This window comes from Gymnogyps californianus, chromosome Z (genome assembly GCF_018139145.2).
Source record: "Gymnogyps californianus isolate 813 chromosome Z, ASM1813914v2, whole genome shotgun sequence".
Classification (NCBI taxonomy): Eukaryota; Metazoa; Chordata; class Aves; order Accipitriformes; family Cathartidae; genus Gymnogyps; species Gymnogyps californianus.
The window spans coordinates 53,394,819-53,412,992 of NC_059500.1; the positions used below are offsets into that span (position 1 = coordinate 53,394,819).

Sequence of the window (18,174 nt, forward strand, 5' to 3'; positions counted from 1 at the left end):
CTTTTGATTCATTTATGCATAAAATGATATTTTATGCCTGAAGAACACAAAAGATCTTTGAGAGAGATCCAGATTGACAGATTACCTAAGAACATCCAAGGTGTAAATGCTTGTCCACAACGAATGTATTAACCAACGACACCACTCAATTATTCTCCAAACTGAATTGTAACTGTTTTGCTGGAAAAGCCTGGTAATTGTATGAAAGCAGTAAGAAGACGTCACCCAAGGAAAAGTAAAGGAAAAAAACTAACAAAAATTACTAAACAAATGACATAAAAACATTACTTAGTGGACACAAAATTAGCCACAGGACATTTAACCAGTAAAACGGCTTTCTGTCATCTCTTTACTGTGTTTGCACAAGTTGCTGTATCCCTCTCATGTAAATGTTAGTTTGTCATTCACAGAAGCAGTTTCATTCTTGGAGCAACATGCTCACTACTCGAATATTAAGGAAAAAAAAAAGAAAATAACCAGTTTCAATCAATTAACCATCTAAATATTTTTAATGACTTCAGGGAAAAAAGATGAAATCTCAATAGTTTGCCATAAGATATAGCCTCCTCTAATGTCAGATTTAATTTCTTCTCTCTGATGAGTCTTATATTTATGTTCATTAACCACCCTACAATTCCAGAATAATTTTAAGGTGTTCACATTATAATTGTTATATTCTTTGTACATTCTTTTCTAGCACACTCCCCAGTCCTGGGAGAACAAATTTTTTCTAATTTCTCAGATATAAGGTTAAGCAATACTTAAGCAGCAAAGGTGTAATGTACACTTGTGCTGATCAATGTTCCTAGTAGGAACTCTGCTAAGGTGCCCTGAGATCAAACTTTATTCTAATTTATCATTCTTTCTTTCTTCTCCCCACCAACAGGCACAGAATTCTTTACTCTGTTTTAGAATTGCAAATAATGTTATAAGTTTTAAAAAGTATTACTTGGTAGGTACAGTTTTATCATACATGTTTGGCTTCACTGACTAAAAGACAGTTAAAAGAAACTAGCCCACAATTAGTGGGCTCCAGCAAATAAATTTCAACTATTTTGGCACAATTAATGCCTAGAACATAAAGATAACAATCGTAACTTGGAACCTACAGCTTATGAGCTTCAAGAAATCTCATTCCTGAGCAGCATAATAATAGAAATATACTGGAACATACTGTGAAGAAAGTGATTGAAAGTGATACTTGAGACTGAGGAAATAACTGGTATGAAAAGTAGCAAAAACCTTAATTTCTAAAAGCAAGGAGAGTTTGAGTTGTTTTCCCTGAGAAAACAAATTTCTACTGCAATATGCTTAATTCGCTCAATACATGATGATAAAAAGCAAGCGATGGGCAGATATCCAAAACTTAAGTTATATCACTACAGCTCCAAGAGATCAGAAATAGTTGTGACAACTCCAACAAGCAGGCAAGCTTGCTGCTGAATTCTAAGAAAGCTGCAAACAACACAGAACAGCAGAACACAACCTGCTCAAAATCCATTAAAAGACATTTACAGGAGAACATTTGCTGTGGTTACAGAGCCCTCAGTGAAATCAAAGTGCAGCCTACACATTCTGTACCACTATAAAACATCTTTTGACTTTGTCAAAGTCTACACTTACACACACTCAAATTTTCCAGTCTCATTCACCTCATTTTCTCAAAAGCACTCCCCTTCAATGAATAAGGGAAGAAAGGAAGGTAGTATTTCCTCATTACAAGACTCTGTTTATCAGAAGGTCTTTTGTTCTGCCCAGGCTAAGGCAAGGTCACACAAGCTTTTCTTTCAGGAAAGAAAATCCCTGTGAGAGAATTGGTTAGCAGATGTAAAAAATACCTGATAGCACACTGAATAGAAGACATTGCATTAGAAACATCACAAGACCCTTAAAAACACATTAAATGCAGGCCAATTCAAGACATGCCTGCAACACACCAGAACCATTCTCAAATACCAAGCTGATGGTAAAATTACCAATTTACAGGATTACCAGTTAATCCTGGATATTTAGTGAAATCCCATATCCAAAAGAAAAAATACTGAAATCTATCTAAAATGTAACTACCATTCAAGTTCTGTAGTACATTCATGGTTTTATGAGACACATGAAATCTTAATTTAATCCATTAACACTAATCCATTAACTCTAAATCAGTTCTACAAAAGCAGGTATTTTGTGGGAATTTGCATGCAACCCCAGTTGCTCAGATGGTCTCTTGAGACATGGCAGACCTCTTCTAAGCTATTCTCAATACTGATATTTATCCATCTGACCCCTACTTATCTTCTTGGAAATGATTACACAGAACACAAAATGACAATTCAAAACAATTACTTCACAGGAGCTGATGAATAATCAAAGATCACGGTAAAACAGAATTAGGTTGCTCATTGATTTACATCCATGAGAAAAAGACTGTCCAGTTGAAAACTCTCCAATCCATGATTTAAAGAAACACTGACATTCTCAACACTTAGAGCAGAATTAGAACAGTCTACAGGTAAGTATGTGATGCCACACTTGGTGGCCAAATGTTTGGGTATAAGCACATAAACTACAGGTAGAGTACATTTATCCACCAAACTGAAAGTTCCACTCAGGCTTTTTAAAAACCTTATCTAGTTACCACAAACAACAATAGCAAAGAATATGTGAAAACATAGGCTTCAGACTGTGTTAACAATCAAAAACATGCTGTCAGAAGACTCTACATACATATTCTGACAGATAACGTAGCCCACAATAAGATAATCTCACACAAGGTAACCAATACTATTTGTACTAACAAAATAAAACTATTTCTTGAGTTACAGTCTTATCACTGGGCTGGTGAAGACATACCCTTTGTCAACGCTATGCCACCTCAGTAGACAATGACACTTCCATACAATTTCTGCTTTTATGATCCATACTCTGGATACAAGTCCAAGCCTTCTCATCTTTGGGGGAAGCTGGGAGCAGTGGGCACTAAGCAGATTCCTAGCTGTGTCTGAGGAAGACAGGATTCCCACCCACAGGACATTGCTGCACTGAGAGTCTTTAAAGCATACATGAAATGGTTCAGGGATAAAGAACATACGTTAAAATAAGTTCAACTCTATACACTATTGAGGGACAGCGAGCATTGCTATCTGGAAGGCTCTCTTTTTTTTTTTTTTCCAGCCTGAGAGTATCATTCCTACATATCACACACGGCTCATATCAGATGACTACACCACATCACAACTATCACTCACGCAAACTGAAGTGGATTGGGTTCCATTCCCTGGTTGATTACCATTTTGACGATATTTGGAACAGTTATCTATGGTACTAAGAATGTGTCCGTACTGTTTTCAATTAAACTGTTCAGCTACAATCTTACATGGACAAATTACAATACTGTTCCCGAAAGAGTAATTATACAACTCCATGGACTTGAACAGGGCAACTGGGAAAATCACCTACAATATCTTTTTCTACACTTCCATACCCAAGTCTTCACCTGAAATTTTACACTAAAGGTGCTGTATTTCTAGTTCATTAGTATTAATTGAAAATATAAATACAAAATATGAAAATATAAATATAAAACTTACAACATAAGAGAACACCCTAAATTGCAAATATCTTTAATGTAATTTAACATTAACGTAATTAAAAATAATCCCAATTAAAGCAATAAAGCTCAAAGTTACGGTAGTTTTTTTACTTATGCAGATCTTCATTTAAAGGACTTAGAACATACAAAATATTAACCAAAATTCACTGATCAATACTCTTGGAACACAGGCAGTGATGAAAGGAGGACTGAGTTTTCTAGTCATTTTATTTTTAGATTTTACTTTGGTAGGTATAAATACAAACTTCATATAATTTATTTAAATTAATTTGCAGTGATTTGAACTAATTTGATTTAACTTTCTGTATTGCACATAAAAGAAATTAGGATGATGAGTTTGCATAACAACAATCCTCACAAAGAAGCAGTGGCAATCTGTATGCTATACAAAGCACAGAGTACAAAAGCCACAAAAGAAGCAAGTGCTGTGAAATATGAGTGTTGTTATGCCCAGATGAATATGTTACAGCCTTAAGGTTATTATCTCTTAGATGCGACTTTCCTAACTTGACTCATATAACTATCAATTGAGACAAAGTTCAATTCTTCAGCTGCTCAAGTTTTTAGTTTTGAGACCCTTAGAAGTTATGCAAGTTCTACATCAACTTTCAACAACTATTTATACTTGGTTTTATACGTAACAGGTAATGACTTCTGCATGAAATTAATTAATTAATACTATACACCATACAAAGCTTTTTGTAACACCCCTACATACTTACAATATATTAAACTTTACTTTAGCTGCTTCTTTAACATAATTGAACACCACAGATAGATATCATCTCCTCTCTAAAACAGTTTCTGCAATTAAATGACCTATTAAAAGATCTTGAAAATCCTTCAAACTGTCATTTCTGATTTGCCACTCTTGCTTCTATTCTCTTTATTTTCTAACCCATTTTGTGAAACAAAAAATCCTTAGGAATACCATGGTATTACAGATTAACATAACAACAAGTATAAAAACTGCAGTTAACAGCTCACTTGAGATTTTTATTACATTTATGTCTACATAAAATTGAAAAAAACCTACATAAATGAGAAAGCAGCTGAAGGGCAAAATCAAACTGTTGTCTTTATTAGATGCAAGTCTAATGTCTTTCAGATAAAGTATTTGTAGGTGCCACAGTCAATCAAGATTTCAATGGAAAGCAGAAATGAAAGCATTCATGCGCAAAAGGCATGTGTGGTAATTGTGATGTGCAGACAAGATAATGGAAAATATTCTAGCCTTCCTTTATGTATCAACTGCTGCCTTGACTTAGATAACCTGTCATATTTAATGCATTATTTTATTATTTTAATTATTTAGGAGCATTTGATTAATTCAGCAGGCATCTGGTCATCAGAGCTAACCTTCTCAAATAAGCTACCTTTTTTTTCTTCAGATGTTGCGCTCATGCAAAAATATGATTATTTTCAATTCACATGTAATTAAGTATGAAGGTCTCATCTGCACTATGTTTTATTAATGTTTACTATTAAGTGACCTGCAGCCATGCAGCTTACTTTACATTTCCATCTTTTTAAGATACCTTACTGTAAAACTCAGACTGTATTTTAGCAGGCAGCAGTTGCAAAGCAGAAGATCACAGAGGCCTTAACCTCCACAGCATGGAAATAATCAGAAAAGGTAGTTTCAAAAAAAAAAAAAAAAATTGACTGTGTAAGTCAAATTGATCATGAAGTCCATCATCTTTATTCTTAAGAACTACAGCATCTTCTACATTCCATTCTAAGCTATTAGCTGGACCAAAAATATCATGAAAACAACCTACTCACAGAAAAACATCGCAGAAGACATTAAAGTCAAATACTAAAAACTTAGGAAATGTCAGAGAGGGTTTCTGTGAAACTAACTCACCTATCTTATATTGCTGTTACAATAAAAATCTCTGCGTATGTAGTTTTTCTACAGAAATCCAGTTTCATTCACTGAATATAATGGAACAAACAACTATTTGAAATTTTATCTTCACTGTTCAGTATCTGATTCTATGTTTTATTTGCTATTTACTATTCAAAACATGGTTCTGAAATAAAAATAATTAAGTTTTGATCATACACATGATTCATCAAGGAAAGTAGTTTTCCATTCACCACACAGATCTCTATAACTTGTTCTAACATATAATTAATAGCAGTAGTAGACAACTTACTTCCATGCAGATGTGCACAGACAAAGGCTGAGTGACATGCCTGGGCAACTTCTTTAAATATAGCAATCAGTAAGGATCAAGCAACTGGGTTCCTGTTCCCAGCTGTAGTAAAGCACATACATGTGTGCTGGTGTACCCGAAGCCAGATGCCTTTCTGTCATACCTTCTTCCAGCAGTTCTGGACCTAAGAACTGTTACACTGGGCGAGACTGAAGTCATAAGTCCTATTTAGCCTATTGTCCAATTCTGATTCTGGCATTCGGACATTAAGATGCTGTTCCCCCAGTATAACCTATTGGCTTCTGACAAACAGTGGTTTTGGAGATTTCCACTTCTCCCCATGCTTTATGTCCCACTCCTCTTACTGTATTAGGCCACCATTATCAGCAATAAGAGGCCTGAGCACCTTCAGGCCACAGTTTTCTAACACAATATTTTCTTGAACTATGTAAGTTTACACTAAGTGACTTCAAAAGCTCCCATGTAGCAACGCATATATCTCCAAAAGTTACCTACTTCCTGAATTTGTATAGGTTACTCCAAGATCTCAGGACAATAAGGTATGTCAAAGAAAAATCTGAACTTTTCTTTAGCCTGCAATGAATGCCATGCCTCAATACCACTTCTTTTTTAGAAACGCGTGAACAAGTGTTGCTGAAACTGCCCATTCTCTTCCCTCACTCTCAAAACAAAAAAAGTTTCGATACACACTCATTACAGAACATTTAAACCTGAATAGTTTTAAAGCACTGAACCGCTACAATCAATATGAAATCTATAATAAATGCCAGAGCAGCCATACCACACCAAATGAAAAGTCTATCTACACAAAGATCTTGTTGCCAGCAAACGTCAAAAGTGGATGTACAGAGAAGTGTTTAAATATAGCATGAAATCTCTGCTGCCTCTGAGTAATCTAGTACCAACGAGTTGCTGCTCCAAGACTTCCAAAGCCAGATGTAGTTCCTATGCTCCTCTAACAGATTTCTTTGCCAGTGTTGTCCAGTCGCCCCCTGAATCCACGCAAAATTTTAGAATCCCTCATCAACAGCGAGGAGTTCCTACTGTGAAAGGAACCATCTCCTTCTGTTTGTTTTGAACCTGCTAAGACGCTTCATTCAGAGTCTCTAGCTGTAATGGAAGACCCAGTGAACAATCGCTGTTTAGTCACCTTTTCCATGCCAGTCAGCACAGGTCTTTATCATACCCCCTTCCCTTTATCTGACACACTTTCAGATTGAAAAGTTGGAGCTTACTAACAATAATTAAAACAAAAAGGCAAATTTTTCACCAGTCCTAGTGTCCCTCTCTGAATCTTTTCTAATTCTCTATTCCTTTTACTCCTTGCTCATTTCCTGTAAAACTCAAAAATAATTATTGAATGATCCTATCATAAGTCAGTGTCATTTGCCCAGTCTACAACATGTATCAATTTGTCTACCAGTGAAAACCAAAAGCTTCAAGGTATGTGTATGAAGACTTCTATACTTTGCAAGTTGGAAAAAGGAATCTGGAAAGCAAAATAATGAGTGACAAGTTTCTCAGCTGAAACTATGGGAAAATTTAGGAATAGTGAAAGTAATTATCCAAGTTGAAATCTGTCTTTCTGAGATGTGTTTTTAAGACTGCAAGTTCACAGGTCTTTACTTTCACATCTCAGTGATACATGCCATCTTACTGTTCTCAGCAATAGTTTAAAAACAGCTCAGAAAACTAGTCATGCACCTATATGCACATAAAATGGATATGAAAAGAAAATGTACAAGAATTTTCAGAATTTGGTCCTGATACATGATATCCAATTATCAACTTTCAACAGCATTCCTTATACAATATGGTTAATAGCAGGCTATAATACATGGGCTGCCAGGCCAAGAATGAATGCCTAATTATTCCCGTGTTCGTAAGCTGCACTCTTAATCTAGAAACAAAAAGAGAGGCGTAGTGTTATTGAAAATAAAACAAATTACTGTGTGAGAAGAATTTTCCTATAGACTAGTGATTTTTATCCCTTAGATCTCAACATTACAACAATATCCTCTGCTCCTTCTCAATAGACGTTCCTCACATCTCTGCAGGGCAAAAGCCAGTACATGCTTTGGCTAAAGTGGATTTATATGCCTGCTCACTGGCCAGCGGGCTGCTACCAAATAAGATTTAGCATCGGTACATTTTGATTGCTTCCCCCTTCCCATAGGGGGTTTCCAAACTAGGTTTCCAACCTCTACCCAGCCATTAACTTTCATGAAACTTCCGGTGACTCGGCTGTCTTCAACATTTCTATCTTTGTATCAAATTTGGCTAAGAAGTTAAGATTCATAAGTTACTGATGAAAAGAAGCTACGACAAGAAAAAGCAAGGGCACAGAGGAGACAAAGATACTAGCAATGAAAATCTAATGAACAACAAAATACTAAGCCTTCTTTTCATAAGCTTCACCAAGCTAAAAATGCCAGTACAAAATAAAGTTCTAAGAGAAAAAAAAAAAGATTATTTTTTTCTTAAGAATTCCCCAGAGTACTAGAAAGTGTTCCTTGTGTGCAGTCATACCGTTGACAGATAAAAGTCACACAACATTAAGTAATAAAACACAGCAGGTGAGTCAAGGACAATGTTTTTCACTTTGCTGGAGGTTTGCCCTTCAAACATCTTACATATGGAAAAATTGAAAATATTACCTTGAGCTAGTCTTTCAAGCCGTTTCCCATGCTCTGGAGGAATAGCATACCTAAAATTCACATAAAGAAAAGGATGAAATGCTTAAGGACATAATTACTACAAAAGCCATAATTCACATATGATAAATATCTAAAAATACAGAAGCCAAAAAGATTAAAGGCTGAAAAATTATACAGGAAAAATATACCAATTTCTGAGGAAAAAATACAGAGGGGTTTTTTTGAGAAAAAAATTTAGCTTATTTCTAGTTTAAACATTGTAATATGTAGTTCAAGAATGTTATATTCACTATTAAAAATCATGCATATTGACAATATTTGATATTACACCACTCCAGTTAAAAAAGACACATATACTTTCATTTTCCAAATGAAACAAAAACACATAAAATAAGTCTAATTTATACAGGTTTAATTTCTTTGAATTTTACTGTGCTTCACAAGACACAAGACTTCAACAGAAAAATATGAGCATTAATCATCTCTATTTTTTCCTATAGCCAATGCTGTGGAATAAAAGAGTTACTTGTTTTTGTAAAATCATTACAATTAGACTTAAAAAAAATATTTAAGAAATACACTTTCTTTAAATTAAAGAATTGCACATATCTTGGAATCAATCTGTTCTTACAATAAATTATTTTTTAAAGATTCCATATGCTATCTGCAACAAGTCAGTAACAATATAAAAGAACTGGAATTAACCTCATGTTATTTTTAATGTTTATTACAGCTAAACAATTGAAGATTATTGAAAAGCTGTATTTCATTCTGCTTTTCTGAACACTTTGTTATTGACATATTTACTGCACTTCATAGATACACTGTATGTATTAATTAGGCATTATTATTGACTTTAACTGCTTCAATATGTGATATAATAGGCTATCATTTCAGTTTAATGTTGCAACAGCATTGGATTGAGTCTTCTTTATAAAAAATATGGTTCAGAAAAGAAGAAAATGCATATTCAGCTGTACAACATAGTCCAAATCGACATTTTCAAACTAAGTCAACATACAGCTTTTTTCTTTTACTACACTGTGAACATAGATTTTACTCATCTCCCCTGACAACTCACTCAGAAAAACAAGTGAAGGATGCTAGGCCCCTCATTTTGCACAAGAAATAAATATCCCCCTACCTCATGCTCTCATTGGCACACACACAATTTTACTATATTACAACTGAAACTGCTACATAGAAGCAAGACCCTTCCACCACAGAAGTCAGTGCTCTAAGTTGAAGTGTAGCAAAACCATGCCTACCAACAACCCACTCCAAATGGTATTAAACAAAAAGAGATTTTCAGCTTGACTCTGCTCAACGTTTGCAGTTCTAATCAGAATTTCACTCTCTTACAAAAATGGATTTTGTTTCTCTCCGTTTGTACTGCCAAACTGTGTGTGCGTGTTCTCCACTCCGTATTACACATGCATCAGTGTATATACAGTAATCTAATCTATATGTTTGCATCTTTCACACCCCAGTGGAGACAAATGCTATGTATAGCATTACATACTGTACTGTATGTCATTAAATACACAACTCCATAAAGTTAAAAATGAACAGACAGTGTTTATGTCTAACAAAAAACTAAAACTAGAGACTACCCTTTGCTTTACCTGTCTCTAATTGGACTGGTATTCCTCCTAAAAAGTTACTCTTCCAAAAGTACGTGTTACTACATTTTTGTGATAATATGCAGCCACATGCTTTCACTTGTACACATAAACATGTAAGTAGTTCTCAATATTACAAAAATGCAAAATTGGACAATTGAGCTCTCAGTAAGTCTCTCGGAAAGATAAGATGGGACACGATTTAACCGGGCTATAGCTATTTATTTAGCTAATCTAAAATTACCAAGCAATAACTCATTCAATGCAAGCTGGTGCTTTTCATCATTGTCTTCATTTGGGGTCTGTGGTAACATCTACTCCGCAATCCTTTCTTTCTTCCCACTGTTGCCATTGCTTTTTTCTCACAGCTATGAAGATCTTTGTAGTATCAGACACTAGGAGCCCCAAAGTCATTCTCCAGGCCCTTCAAGGTTGGTTCCTAACACAACTTATTAGAAAACTGAGCTTTTTTTAACATATATGCACCTGGCTTGGATACCAGTCAAATTACAGTGACATGAATCTTACTGGATCCTAGGTCTACTGTACAGAACATGAAACAAAAAACCTCCCAAACTCACATCACTAAGTCAGAGAAAAAAGTATTCACTCTTAGTCCCAATAGTTAGCTCGTATGAGAACTTCAGCTGTGTTAAAAGCTTTTAGAAAAATATTTTTCATCATCTTGTGTCCAGCTTCCTTTTAGCTACATTACCAAAGAGCCACTAACGTTTGTTTGACTTCTCATATCTTAAGGCCAAGTCCAGCTCTCTTTAAAAGTAAATGTAATGGACATTAAATGCTACATCACTAAGAGGCAAAGAGAATGTTTCTTGGATAACAAGCAAAGAAACAGATAAAAAGGGAAGAACAGATAAAACGGGAAGTGTTGATGCTAACTACATTTTAATTTTATTACTTCAGGAAGACATACTTGTTAAAAATTGTGAAAAGACAGATAAAAGCTGAAGAGTCATTGTTCATTACTACTCATACTACAAAGACAGAAAAAATTATGGTACATACATTTGTCAACTATTGTTCAAAAAGGTCTCCTGAAATACATATTAATTCAGCAACTCAAGGGTACTGGCAACAAGATAACTACAAATAAGTAATAAATATTAAATCTAAGTCATTAACTTGTGTTTCTGAAACATTTATATATATGTTTTCAAGACTAATTCTTCTACACAATTTCTCAGTGTACTTTAAATAAGCTAACAACTTCTCTGCCTCTTTTTTTTTTTGTAAATAGAATCTCAGTCCTAGGCAATAACATCCGCAGTTTATTCATGAACTAGTGGCAATGTAAGCTCCTTGTTCTACCTATATTCTTCAAATCCCCAGCAGAGGCAACAACAGAGAGTAGTCTAGTAGCTGTGATCACTCAGTCTTGCCTTTAGCTCAGAAAACACGGTTGGTGACAATTAGGATAGCTGACTTTATGAAATGAAAAAACAATGTTCTGGGAACTTGGCTGAAAATAGCAATTCACAACCTGCTTAATTTTAGTAACCACTTTGGTTACTATTTGATTTGATTTTATACTCAGATGCAAGACCTAAAATAACCTTTGAGTTACTGTTACCTTTAGAGTTTCTGTTCTATGAGAATAAATTTATATTTTCAACAACTGCTAGCCCATTACAGTAACATACAAGTTTTACTTTGCATGGCAAAGAAACAGAATCCAGTACAGGAAAAAAAAAATATGGATTTTAATCGAGTTCAGTTTTATTAGGAATGTTTGGATGTTGCACAGAGGTGCACCCATATAACAGCACGTCTAAAAAAATGCTTCTGAAGGGTTCTGAAATACTTTCTAGGATGAGCAGCCTAGAAGTTAAGCATAGTATCACAGTTCATTACTTTAAGGCTCTCTGCTGAGTGAGGTTTTCCTAGAACAGATACCCTATTCATCTGCAGTTGCTTCTCAATTTATAATAAAGAACATATTATTTAAGCAATTCTAGCATTGCTTCACGAGATCTTCTTCAGGATCTACAATGTAATAAAAAACAAAGAAGCACCACCTCATCAAACTGATCAGCTGTAATTTCTACAAGGTCAGGAATAAAATCAAAAAAAAAAAAAAAAGAAAACTGAGATACGAGCATTTTCACATTAGGACCTATCAAACCTTCTTACAAAGATGGGATTGAAACAAAACACTTTCAGCCCAGAGCTATGAAGTCCTTCAAGAATAATGCAACAAATATCTGTACATTTTTTACAGTAAAATCCCTGTAAGATCAGGGAAGAAATGACCATCTGTTTTTTCGCTCCGCCCTCTGAAATGTTGTCCTGGGCTTTATCAAGAAAAATCTCCAAGTAGTGAGAAAACATGTCACAAACCCATCAGAATTTCTGCAATAAATTCACAGCAGAAGTAAATCACCTAAACTATAATGTTAGTAAAATTAAACAAATGCAATTGTATGTGTGTCTGGTTTCGGCTGGGATGGAGTTAACTCTCTTCTTAGTAGCTGGTACAGTGCTGTGTTTTGGATTTAGTGTGAGAATGATGTTGATAGCAACAACTACAACGTCAGAGTGTTAAGTAGCACTTATCTTACGTCAAGGACTTTTCAGTCTCCCATGCTCTGCCAGCAAGCAGGTGTGCAAGAAGTTGGGAGGGAGCAGAGCCAGGACAGCTGACCTGAACTAGCCAAAGGGGTATTCCATACCATGGAACATCATGCCCAGTATATAAACGGGGGGAGCTGGCCGGGAGGCATGGATCAAGACTCTGGCATCCGTCAGCAGGTGGTGAGCAATTGCATTGTGCATCACTGGGGTTCCCCCCCTCCCCTTTTTTTGTTATATTCCTTTTCATTACTATTATTATTATTATATTTCATTATTACTATTGTTAGTATTATATTTTACTTTAGTTATTAAACTGTTCTTATCTCAACCCATGAGTTTTACCTTTTTTCTTTTCCTCCTCCTCACCCCACTGGGAGGGGGAAGCAGCTGCGTGGTGCTTAGTTGCTGACTGGGGTTAAAATCACAACAATGCGATTAAAATGTTTTCACATTATTATGTTGATTGACAATAATCTATTGAAAATCACTGCTACTTTTTTAATTAAATATATTAATTGAATTGAAATGTTAATAATTTAGCATTGAAGCTTCTCTAACTCTTTGTAACTTCAGGTTAAAAAATTATACTGCCTTGTTTTTAAGATACTAAGAATATTAATTTTGAAAAATTAAGTGCAACATAACATTAAGTATTACAGCTGTGCTTTCTGAAACAAAATTCTACACAATTTTTAAAAGCATCCTACATAACCTACTGTTGTAGCTAAAAATACAGTGATCCTATTTTTAACCTGTATCTGAAGTAGGCCTTTCATTTCTCTTTAATTCACTGCATAGACTTGATGTGTACTTATGATTGTCTCTATTCTGCCTTTAATTAAACAGAGAAACATGACTGTATGTCGGCCGTGACTAATATCCACTTAGCATTAAGTAGTGTTTAAATAAATTTTTAAAAAATTATAATAATCAGAAAACTTTAGCAAACATTCTTACTAATGCAGTTTTAAGTAGCATTGCTTCAGAGTTTCAAAAGTTTTCACCAAGACCTATACAAACTATCAAAATTAAATGTTCTTCAACCATCAGCACCCATTCTAACTCTAGAAAAAGCTTCTATCACTAAGTTTGTTCCAACATGAAAATCCTGGTTTAAGGACATATTCAAGATGGAAATTCAATGAAACTCCTCACTCAGGGAAACTGTGTTAGAAAGAGGAAAAAGTACAATTTCTCTTCCTTGGCTAAAAAGAATGTCAAAAATCATAAATACCTGCAACATGCTCTGTGAATTACATAGCTGTCATTGTATAACAACCAAGGATATCCTGCTAGAATGAGTCACATGTTTTTAGTTTAGTCCGTATGTTTCCATAGAAAATGAATTTTACTTTCACAGTAAGAAAAGCAGTGGAGCTAAATGATAATAATAGATATATGAATATAAAGACCTCAGAACTGTTCTTCTTTTTCCAAGGACCCCTTAACATCACTCCCAAAATGGAAAATGCAGGCTGTAATAGCATCCCAGAATGATTACTATGTGAAGACAAGTACCTAGTTTCCAAACTTATACAAAAAAATGTATCAGGTTAGCTGGTAAAACAGATTTCCTATGGGTCAGCACAAAACTCTATAAATTCTATGAACTGTCAGTCATATTCTGACTTTCGCAGCTGACCTGCCTTGCATTCCTCTAATGTCCAGGATGAAAAAAAAGAAAAAAAAAAAAAACCAAACCACCGTGGAATGCAATTAGATTTGTCCACAACACGGATAAGATAAAGCAGCTCATGAAGTTAAACTTAAACAGATAGGGTTTTTTGACCTGCAAAGCATTTAAAGTTATTAATACATTTGATAACCTTAAAATTTTAAATAAAAAGAAAATAAATTTAAAGCTATGAATGAATGTAAAATCACAAAGTCATTGAGCTTGCACGCTAAAACGTATTAAAGAACACAAAAAAACTACATAGTTAAAACACAACTTTACTAGAACAGTCAATAGGAGTATAAAAATTTAGTCAGATTTCTTAAATTTTATAGTGATCTTTCTATCTATGCCTCAGGAAGTAATCATACAAGTCTGTGCCTCATGAATAACACTGTTCTAGACATCAGAGCCAAAGAAGTTACATTTTGTACTAGAGAATCATTAGTACAGTAGCTCTACTGAAACTATCAAAGCTGAAATATGAAGTAGTCTGTTCCTTCCATCACTAAAAACATCAAAAGCCACAGATCAGCAGACAAGGTAGTTCAGGAGACTGGTCATTAGCTTTTGAAAACTTCCTTCTCTAACTTACACGCTACAGAGTTAGAAAATAAATGGTCATATATATTGTACACATATCTTATACAAAATAAACTGATAACTTTATTTCAATACATAAATGGCTGCTATCAGCTGTAGCAGTGCAAAACCCTGTGCAAAAATAACAACCCAAGAACTTCTGGTCAAAGAGAAGAATGTAGCTTCTTCTTGACCTTCAAAGTGAGAATTGAAAGTTATTTATCAGACTGTTGCTTTGATGCTGCACCTGTTTTGTGAATGGGGGGAGGGAAGGTCCTCTTTTTCTCTAATCCTGTATTTCCAAGGGCTTTATATTTCTCAGAATGCAGATTAAGAAAAACATTGGCTAAAAACATGTAAGTAGACAGAAACTAGAAAGAACTAGCAGCACAAATGGTTGCAAATGAACTGCAAGCAACTTTACACACAAGTTTAGAAATCTGCAGAAAAGTAAAGACTTGATTCAGAATTGGTTTTCAAGTCACCCCATACATTAGCAGAGTAACTTTGAGTATCATCATCTTTAAAATTCAGTATCACAGAATGATAGAAAAGTTTAGGTTGGAAGGGACCTGAAAGTCATCTAGTCCAATCTCCTGATCAACATATGGCTAACTTCAAAGTTAGATCCGTTTGCACAGGGCAACACATAGTCAAGCTTCGAAAATTTCCAAAGATGAAGACTCAGCAGCCTCCCTAAGCAACCTGTTACAATGTCATTGTGAAATATTTTTTCCTTCTATCAAACTGAAATGTCCCTTGTTGCAAGTTGTGATTATTGCTACCTTACCTTTGTTATGTCAGTGCATTATGGAGTTTGGCTCCGTTTTCTCTATAATATCCCTATACCACAAATTGCAACCCCAGATCATGTAACTTTTACAGAAAAATTCTTAACAACTATACACAAGTAACAATCAGCTCATAAAATGTTTGTTTGCCCAAATAATTAATGATTTGCCGTTAAGGACTGCAAAAAACCTCTCCCCTTACTTTGTCTATATACTTCTTATATTTTGCATAAGAATCCATTTATGCTAATCCATACTCTTAATTCCTCTAAGAATAGAAAAGTGAAGTTTCACATTAAAAATAAAGAGTCCTGACAATCCAGAAAAGTTTAGCAATTCTCAGGAAAGTATCCCATATGGTTGGAAAAAATCCCACAGATAATATTGTCAGAGATGCTAGACATTTGGGCTTTAAAGAAAAGAAAGATTTAAATAAGCATGAGGCTTCTTCAAAGGAAAGCTTCCACAGATACTTCACCACCCAACCCCATTATGGGCATCAATGTGGGGGGGGGGGGGGGAATCTGTATAGAGATATATCAGAAGCACTGAAATATATGATAGTTACAATACATGCATTCACATTATCCACAGTTAGTAATGAGGGAGCCAAAAGAAAACTATTCAAGTCCCAAATCTATCAATATTCTAAACAAAGAACGTAAGTATATGGCTTTGGTTGCTTGGGTGGGATTTTTTTGAAAATATCAAAAATTAAATTCATTCTATCTCATAGCCAAAGATCTTGCAGAATAGAAGTCCATCTTGACTGACAGTAAACATCATCAATAAAATGAATGTAAAGCCTAACACAGAAAATTCCACGTATTTAACAACATTAAAGTAGTCTATTATCTTTTCTGCCTTTCTAGTGACTTCACAGACCCTACTCTTCAATGTTGCATTTTACAAATTACGCCTTCCAAATAAAAGAAATGGGTTGGATTCTTGTGTCACTTGTATTGCTTGTTGTGCAACAGGCTAATTAGTTATTCAGTACTGTAGAATTACTTAAGTGTAGGCAGTAGATAAATTCTAAATTGAATTAGAATCCACTTAATTTTAACACATGCATAGTATCACGATGACTATAGATGGAAGGAAAACTGGTAATCCTTGTCAGGTGCTCAGTTAAGTGGTATGTTTTACAAGTGGGGCAACTTTTACAACAGTATTATCCAAAGTATGAACGTAAAAACACATCAAAAACAAAGAATCATTGCTTTACTGTGCATAAAGTACCCAGCCAAGCAAGATGGTCATCAGACAAGCAGCCTCTTGTATTCACTCAATTATTCTCATGTCGGTGACAAGAAACAGAATGTGAAACATTGAGTTCCATTCTTCCTAAGCCAGGTACATGCACAGATAATGGATAACACCATCAGCTGCAAGCTAATTCAGTGTGATGCTAAATACTTAACCAAACCACTTCTCTGAAGCCCGTGTTATATATTGACAGGGGAACAACAGCCAATGATTTTTCCTGCTAATTAGTATTTTATGAATTCCAAAGCTGCAAACACATAAAATGTTGTTACAACTAAACGTACAATAGTAATTTTTTCACAATGAACCTAATTCATTGGTTTCACAGTTAATAACAGGCAATTTGCAACCTCCATATGATATCAAAATAATGTTCTCTATCCAATTCCAGACACTAGGCTCAGAATCCCATGCCACTTTCTGTAAGCAACACTAATTTGCTCTATTATCTATTTAGGTGGTTAATATTTATTATATATAAACATGATAAATAAATTTTTAAAATATAAACAAATTGAAATCTCAAACTTAATTTAGGAAGTTAATACATTTGCTGTTTTGAGATGTGAAATTTCAAGGTCCATTACCACCTAAAAAATTTCCCTACTTAATCTACATATTTCAAGGAACAAAATCCTCTTCCATGGGGCAGGGTGTGGGGGAATCTCTCCTTTTCATCTAATTCCCATGTCTTACTCAGCAAAGTTCTCTTACTTTATAGAGAACATTCTAACTACCAAATGATCGCTCTGTTTCAAGCACAATGATAACCCTTTCAGACTGCTGACAAACCACTATACTGCTTGACTACAGCTATCTTTTTCCAATCAGAATCCTTATTCTGATTGTAGTCATCTCTGTGACTCCTAATATTCTTATTTCTAACTTTTCTGATAATTTTCAGCAAGAAGTGTGGCTAATTCTCTCCTCTTCTAATTTGAGCATAACTGTCTCCCTACCTCTCACGGAAGTTTTATACTATACTCCCCTTTTTCATGCTAAAAGTTAGCACTTCACTGTAATTTTCTAGATTTGTTTTTTTTCCTAGACATAGAACATAACCAGGAAAAATGTCAGTTCTGTCAGTGGTATGCATAAATTGTGCAAAGGTAGCAAGACTCTTCCACTCATGCTGAACTCTGCATCACCTGGCCAAATTTTGACCAGTCTTTGTCAGCTGCTGATCACACTGAAAGTCC

General features: G+C 34.8%; 1 protein-coding gene across 1 annotated transcript in view; it reads right to left on the bottom strand.

The window, feature by feature from the left end:
* The window catches only part of KDM4C (lysine demethylase 4C), a 285,808-nt gene that overhangs the window by 224,636 nt on the left and 42,998 nt on the right, over nucleotides 1-18,174 (bottom strand). The window contains exon 6 of the mRNA XM_050912623.1: nucleotides 8,445-8,494. Coding sequence (XP_050768580.1) covers nucleotides 8,445-8,494 — 50 coding nt within the window. The remainder of the gene's footprint in view (nucleotides 1-8,444; nucleotides 8,495-18,174) is intronic.